Raw genomic sequence first — 21,434 nt, 5'->3', positions numbered from 1 at the left:
AGTAGGACCGCCTCGCTGTTGCCAGGCAACAACAAAACACTGCCGGATGGATGTTTTTCATGGGACATTATCATACATGTAAACCTACTTAGATGGTTTAAGATAGAATCTAAAAACCTTTTAATTAAAACCCGGACCAATTTTAGCTCTAATAAACTAAGTAAAACATTATACGCACTTTCGTACTGCTATCTATTGATTTGATTTGAAAGTATATTTAATTTGGCTGAGAAATCCAGTGAAGATGAACTACAAAGAACTTGTCAACGAAGTCACAAGGCTCCTGGACGAGTTTCAAGAAGACAAACAATGCATTGACAGTTTTACACAGGATACTGCCAAGGATCTTGAGGTATTCTAGGCCTGTTCTCTCCATATTACTACATTGCGTTTTAAAAATACTTTTAAACTACTTTTCCCTTGAGAAAGTAAAAGAAGGAATTAATTTTTCTGTCATTTAATTACAGTCACTTCTGATGTAATTGCATTGAATAATGTATATAGACTGTTACAGAACAACTGTAATGTAAAACAATAGTGGATTTAACAAAACTGAACAATTAATATTAAAATATAAGATTTTGTTATAACATTCTCCTTTTAAATACTTTGGTCAATTCAAGATTAATTTATGAAATTATTATTATTATTATTATTTTTTAGTGCTGGGCAACGATTAATTGTGATTAATCGCATGAAAAATAAAAGTTTTGTTTATTTAATATATGTGTGTACTGTTTATCTATTATGTATATATAAAGACACACACTTACAGTATTTTGAAAATATTTATAAATATATATCAGTGCTGTCAAATAAATAATCGCGATTAATCGCATCCAAAATAAATGTTTTTGTTTACATATTATGTGTGTACTGTGTATATTTAGTACGTATAAATACACACAGATGCACATATATTTAAGAAATATATCATGAAATGTTATGTTTATATATTAAATCTATTTATTTATAATATACATTATATGAATATAAATATATACTGTATGTGTGTCTATTTATATATACATAATAAATATACATAGTACTCACACAGCGCAATTAATCATTTGTCAGCACTATACATTTTTATCAATTTAATTTATATTATAAATAAATTTAATATATAAACATAACATATTTGTCTTAAAGATTTACATGCATGTGTGTGTTTATATATACATACAATAAATATACACAGTACACACATATATATTATGTACACAAAAACTTTTATTTTGGATGCGATTAATCGTTGCCCAGCATTTTTTTATATATATATATACACAATAAAAAGAATTAAAAGAGATGTTTCATGTCTATCCTTGTATTGTTCAACTTGAGGTTTGTTGGATTTAGAAAGTGATTTGTAATAAGTATGCAATATTTATAAAGAGTAGATGAAGATGCAATTAGTTAGCTACTAATTCATTTTTCAGAGTAACTTACCCAACACTGTTTTTCACCAGAAAAAAATAATAATCATAGTCTCATCTCTTCTGTCTTATAGAGTCTCTCCTCTGCTGACCAGAAGTTTATTATTGATACTTTGTATGGATGTATCATGCACAAAAAGCTTTTGGACGTTGTGGTCAACATCTTTTACAATCACCATGGGAAAAAATTATACAGAGTGGACCGAAACATGTTCATTGGTAAATTAATTTTGTTACAAATGTATTACCAATAATATGTTTTAGTGTCAAACTACTGATGGTAATATTATGAGGCAACTACTGTTTCTTTTTGCTGTGAATTTAATTTAGATTCAGGCATTCAGAAAGGTAGCAGATCTAATTTTGCCTTGTGTTTGGTTTTCTCAGTTGTCTGCTATCTCGCCATGTGCTGTCTCGATGATCTTGGCCTGGAGCAATTCAGCAGAATTATCAAGTCTCTAGACATCTCAAAAATACACAAAGTAAGCAAACACATGTACTAAATACATCCTTTTTATGGACCAGTTTAGTATTATGAAACATCTAATAATATAAATCCACTATACTGATATTTCAGCATTTACTCATTCTCTGCTTTCTGTCTGGTGCCTCAGTTCCTGAGTTTTTTCTTTAACGTCAGCAACCTCACAATACACATCCAGAGGGAATGGAGTCACATCTATGATACTGCCATTGTAGAAAATAACTGGATCACCCCTTTGCTGAGGTAAAATTGAAAAGAGTTTATTAGTGCTGTAGCCTATATCACATTATTTGACTGAGTGATGCATATGTACACTGAACGTTGACCTTAAATATTGATGCTGCATTAAATTAAATTAAAAAATCAATACATGTCCCAAATTATTCATACAGTCAAGCCCGAAATTATTCATACTGGCAAATTCTGACTTAAAGTTACTTTTATTCAACCAGCTTTTATTTACATTTGAACAAAAAGTGGCATGTCCAAAATTATTCATACCCTTTGCAAACGGTCACAGTCTATGGGAAAATCCAAAGTTCTATACCATTCCAAACAGTCCAAGCTGTTCTAAAGCATCCTAATTACCCTGATTCATTCTCTCTGCTGTTAGTTTGTGGACAGTCATGGCTAAGATAAAGGAGCTTACTGAGGACCTGTGGCTGCGCATTGTGGCTGCTCACAAGTCAGGAAAGGGTTATAAGACCTTATCTAAATGTTTTGAAGTTCCAGTGGCTACAGTGCAAAGTATTATTAAAAAATACAAGACGTTCCACACTGTGAAAAATCTCAGATGACATGGTCGGAAGCCAAAAGTGACACCTGTGCTGGCCAGGAGGATAGTGAGAGAGGTAAAAAAGAATCACCACTAAGGCCATCCTGAAGAATTTGGGCTCTGCTGGTGGCAACATCTCAAGGCAGACAGTCCAACGGACACTGCACACCGCTGGGTTCCATGGACACAGACTAAGGAGGGCACCACTTCTTCAGGTAAGGCACACAAAAGCCCGTTTGGCCTTTGCAAATGCTCATCTGGACAAAGAAGATGACTTCTGGTCTTCTGTTTTATGGTCAGATGAAACAAAAATTTAATTGTTTGGCCACTATGATGTAGCCTTCATTTGGCGTAAAAAAGGAGAAGCCTTCAACCCTAAGAACCCCATCCCCACTGTCAAACATGGTGGTGGGAACCTAATGTTTTGGGGTTGTTTTTCAGGTGGTGGACCAGGGAACCTAATCACAGTAAATGGCACCATGAAAAAGGAGCAATACATCAAATCTCTAAACAACAACATCAGGCAGTCTGTAGAGAAACTTGGCCTTGGGCACCAGTGGAAATTTCAGCACAACAACGACCCAAAACACACAGCAAAAGTGGTGAAGAAATTGTTAGCAGACAAAAACATTAACATTTTGCAGTGGCCCAGCCTGAGTCCTGACTTAAATCCAAATGAGAATCTGTGGAGGGAGCTAAAGATCAGGGTGATGGCAAGGAGACCCTTTAACCTGAAAGAGTTGGAGCTCATCGCTAAAGATGAATGGGTAAAAATACCAGTGGAGACATGCAAAAAGCTGGTCAGCAATTATAGTAAGCGTTTGATTGCTGTAATAGCCAATAAAGGCTTTTCTATTGTTTATTGAGAAAGGGTTTGAATAATTTTGGACATGCCACTTTTTGTTCAAATGTAAATAAAAGATGAGTAATCATTTTTTCCACAATGATGCCTCTTGTACATCATCTTATTATCTTTTGGGAGACGTCTGTGTCTTTTCTAATAAAAAAAAAACTTGCTGGTTGAATAAAAGTAACTTTAAGTCAGAATTTGCCAGGGGTATGAATCATTTCGGGCTTGACTGTATGTGTCTGTATGTCATCAGTTGAGTTAGGTATATAACTAAATAGATGTTTTAGGTATCATTCAATTTTTAATGAGAGTACAAATTCTAGCTGGAGGCTTGAAAAGGTGTGACTCATTGTTGCCTGATGTCATGTAACTAATAGATCCCGCCTTTAAACAAGCTTTTGTACTTTTATTTCTGTTATTTATTGATGTTTGTAAGCAAGCATTGTGCGTGTGTCCTTATTCTTATTATCAGATGGTGCAGTGAGATTGAGGTGCTGTTGGATCAGCTTGCCAAAAGAATGGGCAGAGGAAATCTGCCAAAAAAATCACCCAGGAAAAACACTAAACCCAGGGAATTTGATCTCACCCGGCCCAAAGCTCGATCACTCCCTGCTCCTGAAGTCATTCCACAGCAGGACAAGTCCAAGCCGGCAAGTATCAAAATAAACACTTGAAATAATAGAGTATGTGTTTTATGAGTCAGTCATGTATTACATTTATTGAAAAAACACCTAATTAATTTAATCCAATCATTATTTTATTATTGCATGATTGTTTGTTTGATAAAAGGTCAAAAGATTCATAAATGACTCAAAACCTTCAGACACATAACTGTCTTTTTATTTTCAGCAGTGACACAGATATTAGGCCAATCCATTATGACAGTGGTTCTAAACCAGGAGGCTAAGCTAATATGATTTATTGATTTTATCATATAACATATGATTTATGAAACTTAAAGAATCACAAAATAAACTACATTGAAAAGTTTGTCAAGACAACTTTAAGTTAGCTTGAAAAAGCCTGATCAGAAAGTGCGAAAAGTTTTAGAAATTGTATGGTTTTCAGTCCAAAAAAGATTGAATTTTAAAATAGTTTTAAAGCTTAAAGCTTGAATGTTTTGAAGGCAATACAGTCTGTCAGATGGATGGATGACTGGATAGATAGCATGTTTAGCATGTTACTAGCATGTTGCTAGCATGTTTCTAGCATGATTAGCATGTTTCTAGCATGTTTTTAACTTATTTAACATGTTACTAGCATGTAGCTAGCATAATTAGCAAGTTACTTGCATGTTGCTAGTATGTTTCTAGCATGATTGGCATGTTGCTTACATGTTTCTAGCATGTTGTTAGCATGTTTCTAACATACTTGTAACATGATTAACATGTGAATAGCATGTTGTTAGCATCATTAACATGTTGCTAGCATGTTTCTAGCATGTTTCTAACATGATTAGCATGCTACTACTACATGTAACTAGCATGATTAGAATGTTCCTAGCATGATGTTAACATTATTAACACGATTAGCAAGTTAAAAGTATGACAAACATGTTGTTAATGTGTTTCTAGCCTGATTAACATGTTACTAGCATGTAGCTAGCATGATAAGCAAGTTACTTACATGTTGCTAGTATGTTTCTAGCATGTTGCTAGCATGTTTCTAACATGATTAGCATGTTTCTAACATGAACTAGCATGATTAGAATGTTGCTAGCATGATGTTAGCATTATTAACACAATTAGCAAGTTACTAGTACGATTAACATGTTGTTAATGTGTTTCTAGCATGATTAGCAAGTTACTTACATATTGCTAATATGTTTCTAGCATGTTGTTAGCATGTTTCTAACATGTTTGAAACATGATTAACATCAATAGTATGTTTGATAACATGTTGATGGCATGTTGTTAGATTCATTGACATGTTTCTAGCATGACTAGTATGTTTCTAGCATTATTAGCAAGGCACTAGCATGTTTCTAACATGATTAGCATGCTACTACCATGTAGGTAGCATGATTAGAATGTTGCTAGCATGATGTTAGCATTATTAACTCAATTAACAAGTTACTAGCATGATTAACATGTTGTAAACATGTTTCTAGCCTGATTGCCATGTTGTTAGCATGTTTCTAGCATGATTAGCATGTTGTTAACATTTTTCTAGCCTGATTGCCATGTTGTTAGCATGTTTCTAGCATGATTAGCATTTTGATAACATGTTTCTGACCTAATTAGCATGTTGTGAGCATGTTTCTAGCATGATTAACACGTTTTTAACATGTTTCTAGCCTGATTGCCATGTTGTTAGCATGTTTCTAACATGATTAGCATGTTGTTAACATGTTTCTAACCTAATTAGCATGTTGTGAGCATGTTTCTAGCATGATTAACATGTTGTTAACATGTTTCTAGCCTAATTAACATGTTGTTAACATGTTTCTAGCATGATTAATATGTTGTTAACATGTTTCTGACCTAATTAGCATGTTGTGAGCATGTTTCTAGCATGATTAACATGTTGTTAGCATGTTTCTAGCCTAATAAACATGTTTTTAGCATGTTTCTAGCATGATTAGCATGTTGTTAACATGTTTCTAACCTAATTAGCATGTTTCTAGCATGATTAACATGTTGTTAGCATGTTTCTAGCCTAATTAGCATGTTGTGAACATGTTTCTACCATGATTAGCATGTTGTTAGCATGATTAGCACGTTATCATGTTTCTAACATGATTAGCCTGTTACTAACATGTCGCTAACATAATGTTAGCATTAGCAGCCTGTTGTTAGCATGATTAACATGTTGTAAACATGTTTCTAGCATGATTAGCATGTTGTTACCATGTTTCTAGCATAATTAGCATGTTATTAGCATTTTTCTAACATGATTAGCCTGTTACTAGCATGTTGCTAGCATGATGTTAGCATTAGTTGCCTGTTGTTAGCCTGATCAGCAAGTTACTAGCATGTTTCTAACATGATTAGCATGTCATTAACATGATTCTAGTTGCTAGGCTTGGATAGATAGATAGATAGATAGATAGATAGATAGATAGATAGATAGATAGATAGATAGATAGATAGATAGATAGATAGATAGATAGATAGATAGATAGATAGATAGATAGATAGATAGATAGATAGATAGATAGATAGAAAAAATAACTGAATAATATATAATTATTTAAAATAAGCAGCCTTGTCATAATTACAGCAGAAATATGAGGAGTGTAGAAGCACTGCATTATGACATTGTTAAATTATGTTGATTGTGGCATTTGGTTGCCTCTTTCCTTAGGTACCAGCCACCACTCACAGATCTCCAAAAGAACCAGAGATTCTGGATGAGATGAAGCAGATGAACCGACAGAAATCTTTAGTAAGCCCAAACAGAGAGACACTGGAGAAAGAGGCATTTTGTTGTAATTATTACATTAATTTGTGTTCAGACCTTACCTCATGGTGCTTTTACTTACTCCATTAGCAAATCCTGAATGAAGCAAACTTTCAGCAGTTCAGATGTGCAAACCCACAGAAGTCAGAGAAAACTCAAGTTAGTGTCTTACAGCACAATTGAACTGAGCTATGGTTCACAGCATCACAGAATTCAAAAGCTATAAATGTTTCTATTTTTGATGAGCAGAACGTGGTATCCCAGATTCTTCAAAGCCGTGATGCTGAACTCCAATTTGACAAGCTTTACACTTCTGGCAGCCCTGCCACCCAAAAGGTAATTTGCATTAGATGCACTGTGTGCTTTTGAACTTATTTTCCAATACTGAGGATCTTTGTGCTATTGAGAAGTGTTTGAATGTATCTGTTTACAACGGCACAGATGAACAGCTTACCTGTCAGACTCAACACAACAGCCATACTGCGAGAGGGAGCTTTATATAATCGTCAACTGGAAGAAGAGTTACAAAGGTAGAGTCACACTCTTTAATGGTAATCAGATTTTGATATTTTTCTCTGTGCAGTTACTCAAATGAATCCCAAATTATTTGGACTAATTATCTCAAATTATTGACCATTATTCTAAAGCACTGAAACGCAACTAATAGCATATTAAAGAAATAGTTCTCAAATCTGTCATCATTTCGACATTCATGCTGCTCTTTGCCATGTAATGAGAACGATTGTCAATGGATAATGTTTAATTAAAAAAATAAATAAATAAAATATAAGCAGCAATTAAGGGGCCAAATACAAAGAAACATGCAAGTCATGCAAGCATGTCTGGCAGCATCAGGCCAACTGCATCAATGAGCAATTAAAGACGTATTTATTATTTTAAGTAAAATGGCTGAAAAATCAAATACAGTCACTATTAATATGATTGAAAGATTTATCACTTTTGACCAGTAGGTGTTCCGGTTACAAAATTGTCAGTGTAAGGTGACAATGGCACAAATAATGTTTAGTGCCAATATGTCAAAGTTTGCAGAGATACAGCCTCAGATTCATTTTGGCATGATGCCACACATTTGTTGAGGCACTGTACAAATATGGTTTTGTTTATCGGCATGAAATCCATTACTTTTTGTCAGCACAGTCTGACCTGACTCGATTTTGGTGAAAATTGGAGGAACGTTCCAAGAGGAGTTTGAAAAAGTAGGTTATCAACATAAATCAAAATGGCAGACAGGAAGTTTGACCGACTATAGAAAAATTGCTATGTTCTTGGGATGACCCATGAGGATTATTTTGAGACCAGTTTAATTACAATAGGCTAATGCAATCAAAAGGTATTAGCATTTTTTGAAATATTATTATTAATGGTTAATGAATGGTTTATTACTTTTGACCAATGGGTGGAGCCTCAGACGCAGTTTGACGTGATTCCAGCAAATTCGTTGATGTGTTAAATGCTTACCATTTGGTCTATCAACACATAATCCATAACTTTTTTGCCAGCATGGTCTGAAGATGACCTGGCCAAATTTGGTGAAAATCGGACCAACGTTCTAGGAGGAGCTTGAAAAAGGTTTTCAACATAAATCAAAATGGCGGACAGGAAGTTTGGTTGACTATGGCAAAATTGGTATCTATGTTCTTGGCATGACCCAAAGAATATATCGAGTTACAATAGGCTAATACATTCAAAAGTTATTAGCATTTTTGTTAAATTCTTTATAACTTTTACGAAAATGTTTGAGTACCATCAGCCCTGCTGAAAAAAAAAAACAGCTAAAACCAGCCTAGGCTGGATGGCTGGTCTTTTTTAAGCTGGAAGTAGCTAGTTTTAGCTGGTCTCCCAACCTGACCAGCTAAGACCAGTCTGACCAGCCTGGCTGGGAAAGTGGCCAAAACCCCTCTAAAACCAGCCTGCTGACCAGCTAAAACCAGCCAACCAGCCTAGGTTGGTTTTAGCAGGGGTTTTTTCAGCAGGGAGGGCATGATGGCGAAGACACATAGCCGGTTTCATAACAATACAGCAATGCGTTGGTAAAATATAACATTTTATGACTAAATTCAAAATGGCCGACACCCAAAATGGCTAACCTGGGAAAATTGGGTATGGTTTGACTCGCCATGCTCCACCAAATCTAAAGAGACCAGTTTTGTTGCAAAACTGTGCAGGTAGCCTCAGGTCATGCTTGTTAAATCACAGACCCAGTTTGGTCTCAATATTCCAAACAGTTACAGAGATAACCTCACATCCGTTATTGCGTGCTCTTCGTAGAATTCGTTCACAAGTTATTCGAGAACAGTTTGACTAACCAACTTGAATTCCATAACTTTTTGCCAGCATGGTCTGAAGATGAACTGAGTCAATTTCAGACAAACCGACTAGAATGAGTTTGAAAAAGTATGTTTTTCAAACTATTAAAAATAGCGGAAAAAAATAAAACTTACGATTTTAAAATTTTGGTGTTCATTCGACTTGGCATAATAATAACGTAAGAAGCACTATAAACTGTCTGTGTAACAGACAACAAGAAGCACCATGAACTTATATGAATTAATATTCAAGATTTTGCATTATTTCTATGTGACTAATCAAATAAATACATGGTATTGGGGCATTTGTTCAAAAGGAGCTTCCTTGCTGGTGCAGATCCGCTCAGATCGCCACAAGATTGTTTGGGTAAGGCTAACAGAAATATAATGATGTTAAACTAAGGTGTACCACAAGGTTCAATATTAAGTCCTTTGCCCTTTTAAAGATCATATTTTGTGAGCAACAATCTCAAATCAGAAAAAAATCTCATATCTCATTTACATATATTTAAATATGGTGCATGAAAACATCACATTAGGACACTAGGTCTGACATCAATAATGCAATACGCCATTGTTACTTTAGGACTACATTTATGGTTGTTATAGGATTACTTACTTTAGTAAAATAATGAGATAAATGTGACATTTTTGGGTGAGCTAAGCCTTCAAGGTCAATCATAAATGTCATGGAGGTGTTTTCCACAACATTCATTCCATGGTGTAAGAAAAATCCTTGTCTGTTCTAATGTATATGTTCAGGTTAGAGCGATTGTCGCAGGGTGCAAGCGAGCCGTCTGCATTCTTGCAATGGCAGAAGGAGATGAAGGAGAAGGATCTGCAGGAGGAACTAGCTGAGCTGGAGCGTCGAAGACTGGAGGGACGGATCAGCCACGAGGAGGCGGTTCTTGCACGAGAACGTGTTTTGGAGCGTAACCAACATAAAGCTCAGCAGACTAAAGAGGAGGTGATGTCATAACCAACATCAGTGTGTACAGTTTGACATGACTCTACAAGTCTCTAATGTTTATAACGATGTAATGTGTGATTGGTTCAGAGGGCAGAGCTCATGCGCAGGTATGCAGAGAAACGTCTGAAGGAGGAAAAGGAAATGAGAGACCTGGTGCAACAAGTGGCTGATGGCCACAAGAACTCCAAAGCCGCCAAAGCTAAACTGCAAGAAATTAAACAACGGATAGGTACAAAAAGCGTGATACGTGTATCAGAACATTTTCACAAAGCATTACATGACAATAAAACACACTTTATTTCTTCTGAGAAGTTAAGGAGGTCTCAGAGCAGAGCAGGGAACTCCTCAGTCAGGCTCTGGAGGAAGCCCAGGCCGAGCTAAGCAGGAAGATGGAGCTCATCCGCCAGATTCGTGCTTTTGAGTCAGTACCTTCGGTCAGACAAAAGTTTGTGGATGACACCGAGGTTAGTTAATTATTTTCTTAAAGGGGTCATGACATGGATTTTTAAATTATTTTAACCAAATAACCAAATAAATATCTGAGCTGTTTTAAGGGGCGGGTCCTTTACGGCTTGTTAGTAATCGGCCACTGTTATGATTGGCTAACATCATTGCATAGGAACCAGTATCAATGCCCCGCCCCCTCGCTATTGTATGCAAGTGTTTAGACAACACGATCAAAATAAAACCGTAATTTCCAGACAAAGCATTATGAAGTTATTTACTTACAGTTTGTGATGCAGCTGCAGTCAGATCTAGTACTGCTTCATCTTTAAAGAAATGTTTCTTTGAATCGATTCTAAACGCTTTGATCATCCTCAGACACAATCTGAGATACCCAACTATCCACTTGTTCCTTATGCTGAGATCCTTCTGATATCTGTACAAAGATGCAAACAAGCTATTTAAACCAAACGTGACAAAGCAAACATTATTTCATGCCATTTGACAGACTTAACCAAGTGGAAAACGAATGCACATCTGTATACTGTATTCAGTGTAGTGATTGTAACTTCTATTTGCTTTTGACATGACTTGACACAATTTACATTTCATGATCTTAAAAATTTAGACTGCAGGTCATGATTTGCTGTGTGAGATGTCTCTGGCCGAGCTGCGGGAGCGTTTGGCACTCCTGAGAGAGTCCGAGCAGTTTGAGCTGGAGGACAGAAGACAACGCATCTTTCAGGAAAAACAGCTCAAAGAGCAGCTACTACTAGAACAGCTGGATAATATTGCACTATGCAGAAGTCTGGCAGAACAGGCTACTTTGCGCAGGTAATGTAACAGTCCTATCACACCTGTTCCTGCATCAACATTAAGTTGGGTCAGAAAAAAAGAATCAAATAAAGTAAGATAGAAGACAGATGTTCAAATTTGTGGACAGGATCCAGGTTCAAATTCTCCCTCTTAATAAAACAGACATCTAATCCTATAGTGGTAAAGTATGATGTGCCACAAAGCTCTGTATTGGGTCCTTTGCCCTTTTAAAGATATGGTTTTGAATGAACATTAAAAAGTTCATGCCAGCTTGGCTAGTGTTGTCATTGCTAAGCTGTTACAGTGCCTTGCGAAAGTATTCATACCGCCTTATGTTAAACTGCTTTGAATTACTTTTCCCCCCACATCAATCTATACTCCATACAGGCAAAGTAAAAACAGAATTGTCACAACTTTGTAAATTTATTAAAAAAAAAAAAAAAAATTAAATAGGTACATTGCATAAGTATTCATACCCGTAACTCAGTACTTAGCTGAAGCACCTTTACAGCCTCAAGTTGTTTTGGTATGAAGCGACAAGCTTTGCAACATTTGGCAATTATCTGCCATTCTTCTCTTCTTGGACTGGTTTTTCATTAAGGCTATCTCAATATTTTGGTGCATTGAGCATGAGGCTACTACCACCGCAAATATGATCATAGAGCTCAACTAGAGTGACTATCAGCTTTTTGGTCACCACTCTAACCAAAGCTTTTCTCCTTTAATTGCTCAGTTTGGCCAGGAGGCCAGCTCTAGGAGAAGTCCTAGTTGCTCCTGAGCTAAATTTCAACTGTGCTAGATAAAGGTATGAGTACTTTGAATCAGGTGTTTCCCCAATGCAACGTCCCTGTACGAGGTTGCGTTCAGTAACCAGAGATGTTTTTTATTTTCTGAATATTTTTAACGTTTTAAAACCTTTTATTTTTGCTTTGCCATTATCCCTATATATAAAAAAACAGCAAATGCTGGTTATGTAGGTTTTGATTCTGGTATTCTGGTTTAAGCTGGTCCTTTCCCTGGTGAAAAAAACAGCTAAAACCAGCCTAGGCTGGTTGGCTGGTTTTAGCTGGTCAACCAGCCTGGTTTTAGCTGGTCAAAGCTGGGAGGCAGGCTGGTTTTAGAGGGGTTTTGGCCATTTTTCCAGCCTGGTCTTAGCTGGTCAGGCTGGGAAACCACCAGCTAAAGCCAGGCTGGGAGACCAGCTAAAACCAGCCATTTCCAGCTTAAACCAGCTAAGACCAGCCAACCAGCCTAGGCTGGTTTTAGCTGGTTTTTTCAGCAGGGTTGCTGGTTTATGCTGGTACTTGACCAGCAACATGACCAGATAAGGACCAGCATAAACCAGCAAAGGACAAGCACAAACCTGCTAAGGACCAGCATAAACCAGCTAAAACCAGCATCAAAACTTAGCTAACCAGCATAAGCTGTTTTTTTCAACAGGGATGGTGTATGGAGTGTAGATTGATGTGGTAACAAAAGCAGTTTAACATAAGGCAGCAACATAATAAAATGTGAAAAAGATGAAGGGGTATGAATACTTTCCCAAGACACTGTATATAAATAAATATTCGAATGAAATCAGAAAAATGCAAAAGTATTTTCATGTGTGGTCTCCGAGGTAAATATGTGGAAAGGAAGGGCTGACTGGTTTCTGCTTTGTTTCACAGCCAGGAAGAGAAAAGGATAAGAAGTGAACTGCGGGAGGCTGTCAGCAGAGACGAAAGAGTGCTGGCCCTTCAGAAGACCCTGGAGCAAAAACAACAGGAAAGACAGAAGAGAAAGACTGAAAAAAACTGTATGAAGAAAAATGAGCAGGTGCTTCCACTTACAGTGAAGACCAGCCTTAACAAAAAGGTGAGAATAGACTAGAACAAACTCCACACAGTGCCTTTGCGAAAGTATTCGTACCTCTTAATTTTTTTCCACATTTTGTTATGTTGCTGCCTTGTGTTATACTGGTTTAAATTAGTTTTTTTCACATCAATCTACACTCCATACACCATAATGGCAAAGCAAAACAGTTTTAGCAGGTTTTAATCTTTGCATCTTTGCAAATTTATTAAAAAAAATCTTGAATGATTCCATTGCATAAGTATCCATACCCTTACCTGTTGACAGTTTAAATTTAGCGCAGGAGCGTTCATATTGCTTGTAGGTGTTACTAATCTTTGAGAAAGGTTAACCTGTGGCAAATTCAATTGAATGGGTATGATTTGGAAAGGCACACACATTTTAATAAAAGATCTAACAGCTGAAAATGCATATCAGAGCAAAAACCAAGCCCTGATGTCAAAAAACTGCATGTAGAGCTCAGAAACAGGAATGCATCATGCCACACATCTAGGAAAGAGTTCAGAAAAAAATTGCTGCTTTGAAGGTTCACGGAAGCATGTAGTCTCCATTAATCTTAATGGAAGTTTGAAACAACCAGGGGCCTCATTTATAAAGACTTGCGTAGAAACCATCCTTGATTTTATCTAAGAACTTTTCTGATTTGATCGTAAGAGCGATTCAGAGAAAACGAACGTACGCACGAAATCCATGCGTACGCCAGTCATTCGGTTATAAATCACAAATGATCGTGGAATTGTGTGCAGCTGAATGTTCCGCCATCGAAACGCCCCTGCTTAATTAATTAACATATAAAATGAGCTCATTCCTAAAGCAAAAACTCTGTGACAATGGCAAGTAAAAAGGAGCGCAAGAAATCAAATTATAGTGAGGCTGAACTATCTGCAATACCAGGCATTACCACAAGGAAACGGTCGTACGCCAAGCTGGAATCTGACGTGGAGACAAGTACTTTTCCACGTCAAAGACGGTTTTTATAAATCTGTACTTTGACGTGGATTTGATCGTACGAACACTCTAAGATCAAATCAGTGCGTAAGAAAGTTTTATAAATGAGGCCCCAGGACTCTTCCTAGAGCTGGTGACCAAGAAGCTGATGGTCACTCTAGTTGAGCTCCATGATCATATATGCAGATAGAAGAAACTTACAGAAAGTCAAACATCATTGCAACACTCCACCGACCAGGACTCGATCCTCTCAAAAGACAACTCTGTGAATGTCCTTGAGTGGTCCAGTCAGAGCCTGGGCCTGAACCCAATCAAATATTTCTGGAGAAACTTGAAAATGTGCGTCTACCCCCATCCAAGCTGACAGAGCTTGAGAGGTGAAGAGAAGAATAGCAGATAACTGCCAAATGTTAATTTGCAAGGCTTGTCGCATCATACCAAAATTACTTGGGACTGTAAAGTTGCTTCAGCCAAGTACTGAGAATGAAATGAAAATTTGATGTTTATCTGCTTACCCCCATGGCATCCAAGATGTAGGTGACTTTGTTTCCTCAGCAGAACACAAACGCAGATTTTTAAGGAAAACCAGTGCAGTCTGTCAGCCATATAATGGCAGTGGATGGGCACCAAACCTTTAAAAGTAAACAAAAACATGCACAGACGAATCCAAATTACACCCTGCGACTCGTGACGATGCATTGATGTCTCGTATACTACGTATACTACGCCAGAAGCGCGTGCACATGTAACGTGCCTGATGCTAAACTCGTGCTCATGACAGATGGACGTGGCTGTGTATCAAAGGTAAAAAAATGATATAAATACTGTTCAGTTTCTCGCAAAAAACGATCGTTTTGTGTCTTAGGACATCAATGTATCGTCATGAGTCGCACGATTTTTATTTTTTATAAATTTACAAAGTTGTGACAATTACTTTGTCAATATGGTGTATGGATTGTAGATTGATGTGGGGGAGAAAAAAAAAGTAATTTAAAAGAAGACAGCAAAATTAAAAAATTAAAGGGTCTGAATACTTTCGCAAGGCACTGTATATCACAAATCAATAACACTTCAGATGTTTAATATTGTGTTATATTTCACCATTAAATATTACAAACAGCAGGTTCTTGGAGAACAGCATTGGCAAGAGTTGGAGCGCAATTTGGAACAACAGATTTGTGGGACCTTGCAGCAGTCATCTAACAAATATGGTGCTGGTCAGAACCACAGGCGAGTTTTCTGATAAACGTAAATGCAAAATTATACTTTTCTTGAAAGAGTAGAAAAAACTGATATTGTAAAAATGTGGCATGGCATTAAATAAAATTAATTAGTAACACTATTTGGTAAGAAGTATTCTATGTATATTTTAAGTTGCTTTTCATTTCATCTAACACAGGCCTGAATGATGTTACCAAAAAATTTGGGAGAAAAAGCAGATTTATAGTGTTTCGGCTGTGGAGATCAAACAGAATTGCATTTTTTTAAAAATATTTCTTATCCAAATACTACAGTAACAAAAGGTCTTCTATGTATTGAATAAAGACATCAGAGTAAACCAGTTTAGTACAACATTTTAATGTTGTTCCATTTCCTTCTAGCAAAATTACTACTAATATCTTTTCCTAGATTAATGCCCAAAGAAAAATAAATGTTTGATAAAGAGTAAATTACTCTAAAACAAATGAAATAGAACAGTTCCAAACAACAGAAACCATGTATTGCACAAGAAGTACCCAAACAACATGAATTATCTTGAAAATAATCTACAACAGAATTTAGTGGAATGTATTGTGCTAAAACATTCAGAAGTGTACATAAATGAAACAACAATAGTAAACAAAACATTTTCACACACTGTACCCTATGTGCAGTATTTCATAGTGCTCAGACCTTGTAGAAAGATTGAACCATTTTAACTACTTGATCAAATACAACATAAAAGATTGAACCCTTAGTGTCTAACTTTAAAAAGTGTTAAAATGCTAGTCAACCATTCAGAGATGTATAAAATGAATCAGTCTAAAAAAAAAGCATATAAAAGCAATTACCCAGTTTCTGCTGCATCTTTCTTGATACTTTGAGAAAAACTAGAAAACATGCACCTATTTTCATACCACAAACACCAAAAATCATATTTTGACATTCTGTGATATGACAGGAAAACTAAAAACTTACACTGAAATGATGCAGTGGCTGTGGGCCGAAAGTGCTTGGTTGTAGTGGTTACATCATGAGTGGTTATTACAGACAACTTGTTTCAAAAGACATGATATTTAAGTGACTTTAACAGGAAATCAAGATTCTAAAGTTGAAATGAAATACAATTAAAATAGTAAGACTACAAAAATAGCACATTTTGTTTGATTTTCAGTGTTTGTTCAAGCTAGAACAAACAACGTAGGCCATTTATACATTTACATTCACTCCAAACATTCTCTTCTAGTCTCTTGACCCTTGATATAGATCAATGAAAGGCAAGAGGGAGTTTATCTCCTTATGAATCCAAGGGCATTTCTTCTTTTCATAACAGATCATTAATCAAAGAGATGTCTCGTGCCTCATTAATTCACCAGGCTTTTGGGTTCATCTTCTCCCTGAATGACATCCTCAATTTGTTCCTGGGGGCCGGCACAGGTGGCTGAGCGGCCTGACTATATTCCTTCCCAGGATTTTCGGGTATATCAGACTCGTCATCTCTTTTCTGAGGGATGCAAGGTTGCTGATAGGGCTCGATCTGTCCAAGAGGTGCGTTTTTGCGAGTGGATGTGTGGCTCTTCTGCAACTGCTGAATGATGGCAGAGAATTTAGCATCTAGCGAGGGTCGCCCCGTCCGAGGCCTCGCCCCCTTATAGTTCTCCTTCTCCTGATTGGATAATACACTGGTAGGTTGAACAAATGGTAATTTATCAGGAGGGGGTGGAGGGGCTCTCCTCTTCTTTTTGCTGGTCGTGACGGGACTAGTAATAGACTGATTGCTTTCTTTACCTGGTGACAGAACCGTTTTTTGTACCACCATTGGCCGGGATCCTTCAAACAGTGCCGCCCAATGAGGAGGCTCGGTGTCCTCCTCCTGACCAATGAGAAAGCGCCCATCAGTTTCCTCAATCTTATTGTGAATTATATCAGTCAAGCTCTCAAATTTCCCAGGGGACCCGATGCCTGAAAAGAAAACATTTTTAAACAAGCAATTAACACACAAAAAAACAGGACGTTTCTCCAGCATTCTTATATTACAAATAATACAATACTCACTTAGATCATTATAAACAGAGTCAGCTTGCTTTGTAAGAAAGAGCGGGGGTTTGCGTGGTGACAAAACCTCAATATCCATGAGCTTGTGACATGTATGCTGCCACTGACCTAAAGAATAAGTGAAAGGGCTTATTATTTGTTTAAAAAAAATCAGTTATTAAAAAAAAAAAAAAAAAGGATTTCTCACAGATGTCAGGTGAACTTACTCTGGTCATAAATGTGTTGCCAGAGGGCGTCCAGCCAGTCTTGCAAGACTTCAGGGGTTTCAGTAATGAACACATGACTGGCAGAGTCTCCAGTTCCCGGGTTTATCAGGTTGAGTCTAGTGCCAGTCCTCTGGTGGTCCTTTCCTACCACACGAATACGGGTGTCCTGCATAAACACACAGAAACTTTGTATTACATATTTTACAATGGTTCTCCCATTCAATGAGTCGTGTAGCAATGTATCCCAAGTGGTAAAGCTTTGTCTGTTATTTGCTATTACTGCTGTAATTGACCACAAGTAAATTACTGTGTTAAGTATAAGCTTTAAAATTAGAAAGACTGCATTACCACAATAGCAGTCTAAAATAATGGCCATTTAGCAGATTATTATATAATGGTTATTGAATGATATTAGGTTTTTCCTCAAATTTAATCAGCCCATAATGAATTGTGCTTGCTCATTTTCCCCATTTTTTTTTACATTTAGCCTACATTTGTTGTAATTGAAAGCTTACTTTAAGAAAATGTTTAATAACACTAGTCAAACTTCAGCAAATCTAAAAAGTTTGTCTATTTTTAAAATACAGCTGAAGTCAAAAGTTTGCATACATCTTGTAGAATCGGCATAATGCTAATTATTTTAACAAAATAAGAGGGACCTGAATAAGATATTTCACATAAAAGATGTTTACATATATAGTCCACAAGGGAAAATAGTTGAATTTCTAAAAATTACCCGTTCAAAAGTTTACATACACTTGATTCTAAATACTGTTGTTACCTGAATGATCCACAGCTTTGTTTTGTTGTTGTTTAGTGATAGTTGTTCATGAGTCCCTTGTTTGTCTTCAGAAAAATCCTTTAGGTCCCACAAATTCTTTGGTTTTTCAACATTTGTGTGTATTTGAACCCTTTCCAACAATGACTGTATGATTTTGAGAACAGATTTCACACTGAGGACAACTGAATGACTCATATTCAACTATTACAGAAGGTTCAAACGCTCACGAATATCATATATATTTTGAATGACTCTGTTCAATGAAGGACTAAATGACTGACTCATTTACCGGTAAACAGTAATTTGCCGCCACCTATTGGTGGCTTAGTTTCATATTTAAACGCATGACTGAATTTTCTCCAACATTTCTTATTTGAATGTTTAAAAAGTATTTTAAACATACATCTTATCAACCTCATCTTCATCAAACTGTGTGTAAATACATCTATTGCCACTTCAGTGTCTTATTATTTTAACTGAATTAATTGACCAAATGAAAGAATTAGATTTAAAAGATGACTTAAAGGTTGTATCAGCGATTTCTAGCCTGAAACATAAAGTGTCAAATTCAGCTGACCTTTCATCACGATCCGCTCGCTGCCTGCCCCATAAATTGTCTGTGAAAAAAAACGCGTCTCTCAGGTCAGCCTAGGGTCCGAGATATGCCAAAAAAACAATTGGCACTACCAACCTTTCCACACATAAACAAACCCCTGACGCTGATTGCAGGCCTGGGGTCTGTTCTTCGTACCTCGCTTACTACATCCAAGATCAAATGACACATCCAAGATCAAATCATTGCGCTAACTATGAGCTCGCTATTCCGGTTCTCCGAACGCACCTGTTGTTGATGATTAGTATAGCTGGATGAAGTTATTTGAGATCACTGGGTGGCTTAAAAGGGGGTACGTATCGATAGTAGAAACATTGATCAGCAACTCTTTGATTGGTCGGCGAACATGACGAAGGAGCGCGCTCAGTATTTTTCTGCAGCAGAGCAAGAACTCTTGATTGAGGGATTTCAGGAGTTTCAGAGTTTAATTAAAACGCAAGGGAACACTGCAAAGGCTGGAAAAGCAAGGAGAGAGGGCTGGCAAAAAGTAGTGAACAAATTAAATGCGTTAATGCTGCCCATGTTACATGTTTTTTCCTTGATATGTTATGTTATTTTATTTATATTTTTATTTTTTTATACACTACCGTTCAAAAGTTTGGGGTCAGTAAGACTTGTAATAGTCTTTAAAGAAGTCTCTTATGCTCATCAAGACTGCATTTATTTGATTAAAAATACAGAAAAAACAGTAATATTGCAAATTGTTTGTACAATATAAAATAATGTTTTTTTTAATATATTTTAACATTCTTTAAAATAGAATTTATTCCTGTGATGAAAAGCTGAATTTTTATCAGCTGTTACTCCAGTCTTAAGTGTCACATGATCCTTCAGGAATCATTCTAATATGCTGATTTATTATTAGAATTATCAATGTTGGATAATATCAACAGTTGTGCTGCCAAATATTTTTTGGAACCTGTGATTTTTTTCCCCCCCAGGATTCTTTCATGAATAACAAGTTTAAAAAGTACAGTGTTTATTCTATATATATATATATATATATATATATATATATATATAGTAGTCAACATTTGAAGTGGATCAAAACCTTTCATCAAAAGTTGTCCTAAAACCAAAACAATACCCATTCTTGTCTTAGGACAACTCTGATGAACTTTTTTTGATCCACTTCAAATGTTGACTACTGTATATATATATATATATATATATATATATATATATATATATATATATACATACACTTTCTTGCAAGATACTTTTCTTTTCCCACGTGAGTCAGTCCGCGTCAGTCGTGCTCTTTAACCAATCAGATGGGACCTCGCCATTTCAACCAATCATAACCCGCCAGGAGCGCAGCCTAAATCCTGTTTACATGAAATAAACCTGCTCCAGAGCAGGTTTAAGCTTGCGCAGCTGTTGCTATGACAGCAAGTCCAGGATGAGCTTCGAAGAACCAAACAATCCAAGATCATGCCAAATCGTCAACAATCAAATCCAGCTAACTTAGTTAGCGAGGTACGAAGAACGGACCCCTGATAGTGGAAAAAATTCCTGAGCCTGAACTTTTTTTTCCCTTGCCCCCCGAGGTGAGTGGGGTGGAGGTACTATGTATGCGACGCACTTTTAACACATAACTTGTTGGTTCAGTTCAGTCAGATAAAGGTTTTTTTTTTTTTTTTTTTTTACAAAAAAAGCTTATAGATTGGCATTTCAGCCTTTATCCCATTAAAATGAATAAATCAAGTATATAATGTATAACATTTATTTAAAACAATGTCCTAATTGTTTAGATTTTTAGAAAGCACATTAACTTCTTTCACATTTACAACTCTGTGTTTGCATAAAAAACATTGGTCGAGATTTGCAATAATCTGACCAAAAACAGCTAAAAATTTGGACGTGCAAATTAATTCTATGTCACGAGGGGGCGCTTTAGGAGCGCTGAAATATTACGGTTTCCCTAAGAATGGCTGAAAGCAAAGCAGCATTAACGCTGTTTTATCAGTCATGAAATGAAAATGCCAACGACACGTTTCTGAGGACAGTCGCTTCCCTTCAGATACATTCATATAAAGACAACAGTGCCGCGTTTTGACTTTGAAAGTGCAGTGAGCATATTTATTCAATGAAATCATTGCCTCTTAAAGTTTAATCCAGCTCTATCGCGATTCTCGTCTTTCCGTCCCCAACTGTAAGACCTCTTAAAATAATTAATCCTCTTCTTTTACTATTTAAAATATTTACCACTTTTTATGGCCTTAAATTTGATACAACTAAATTGTGTTTTAAGGACCCCAATGAGCCCTCTACTT

General features: G+C 36.4%; 2 protein-coding genes across 2 annotated transcripts in view; one reads left to right on the top strand and one right to left on the bottom strand.

The window, feature by feature from the left end:
- The first annotated feature begins 118 nt into the window (after positions 1 to 118).
- On the top strand, positions 119 to 15,736 carry cfap99 (cilia and flagella associated protein 99). Its single transcript, XM_073826423.1, has 16 exons — positions 119 to 352; positions 1,511 to 1,655; positions 1,824 to 1,918; positions 2,051 to 2,163; positions 4,018 to 4,195; positions 4,890 to 4,895; positions 6,852 to 6,932; positions 7,038 to 7,106; positions 7,197 to 7,283; positions 7,389 to 7,477; positions 10,037 to 10,241; positions 10,332 to 10,473; positions 10,557 to 10,708; positions 11,317 to 11,522; positions 13,172 to 13,358; positions 15,424 to 15,736. Exons 1-16 carry the CDS (start codon positions 245 to 247, stop codon positions 15,544 to 15,546), a joined length of 1,986 nt encoding a protein of 661 aa, XP_073682524.1. The 5' UTR covers positions 119 to 244; the 3' UTR covers positions 15,547 to 15,736.
- A 214-nt stretch (positions 15,737 to 15,950) lies between these two features.
- Positions 15,951 to 21,434, bottom strand: part of rtkn2 (rhotekin 2) — a 14,035-nt gene continuing 8,551 nt past the window's right edge. Inside the window, exons 11-13 of the mRNA XM_073826584.1 lie at positions 17,765 to 17,930; positions 17,559 to 17,666; positions 15,951 to 17,465 (exon numbers count right to left, since the gene is read on the bottom strand). Coding sequence (XP_073682685.1) covers positions 16,873 to 17,465; positions 17,559 to 17,666; positions 17,765 to 17,930 — 867 coding nt within the window. The 3' untranslated portion in view covers positions 15,951 to 16,872. The remainder of the gene's footprint in view (positions 17,466 to 17,558; positions 17,667 to 17,764; positions 17,931 to 21,434) is intronic.

The sequence above is a fragment of the Garra rufa genome, chromosome 21, assembly GCF_049309525.1.
Source record: "Garra rufa chromosome 21, GarRuf1.0, whole genome shotgun sequence".
NCBI lineage: Eukaryota > Metazoa > Chordata > Actinopteri > Cypriniformes > Cyprinidae > Garra > Garra rufa.
The sequence above is the reverse complement of the archived record's forward strand: the minus strand, read 5'-3'. Positions and strand labels throughout refer to the sequence as shown.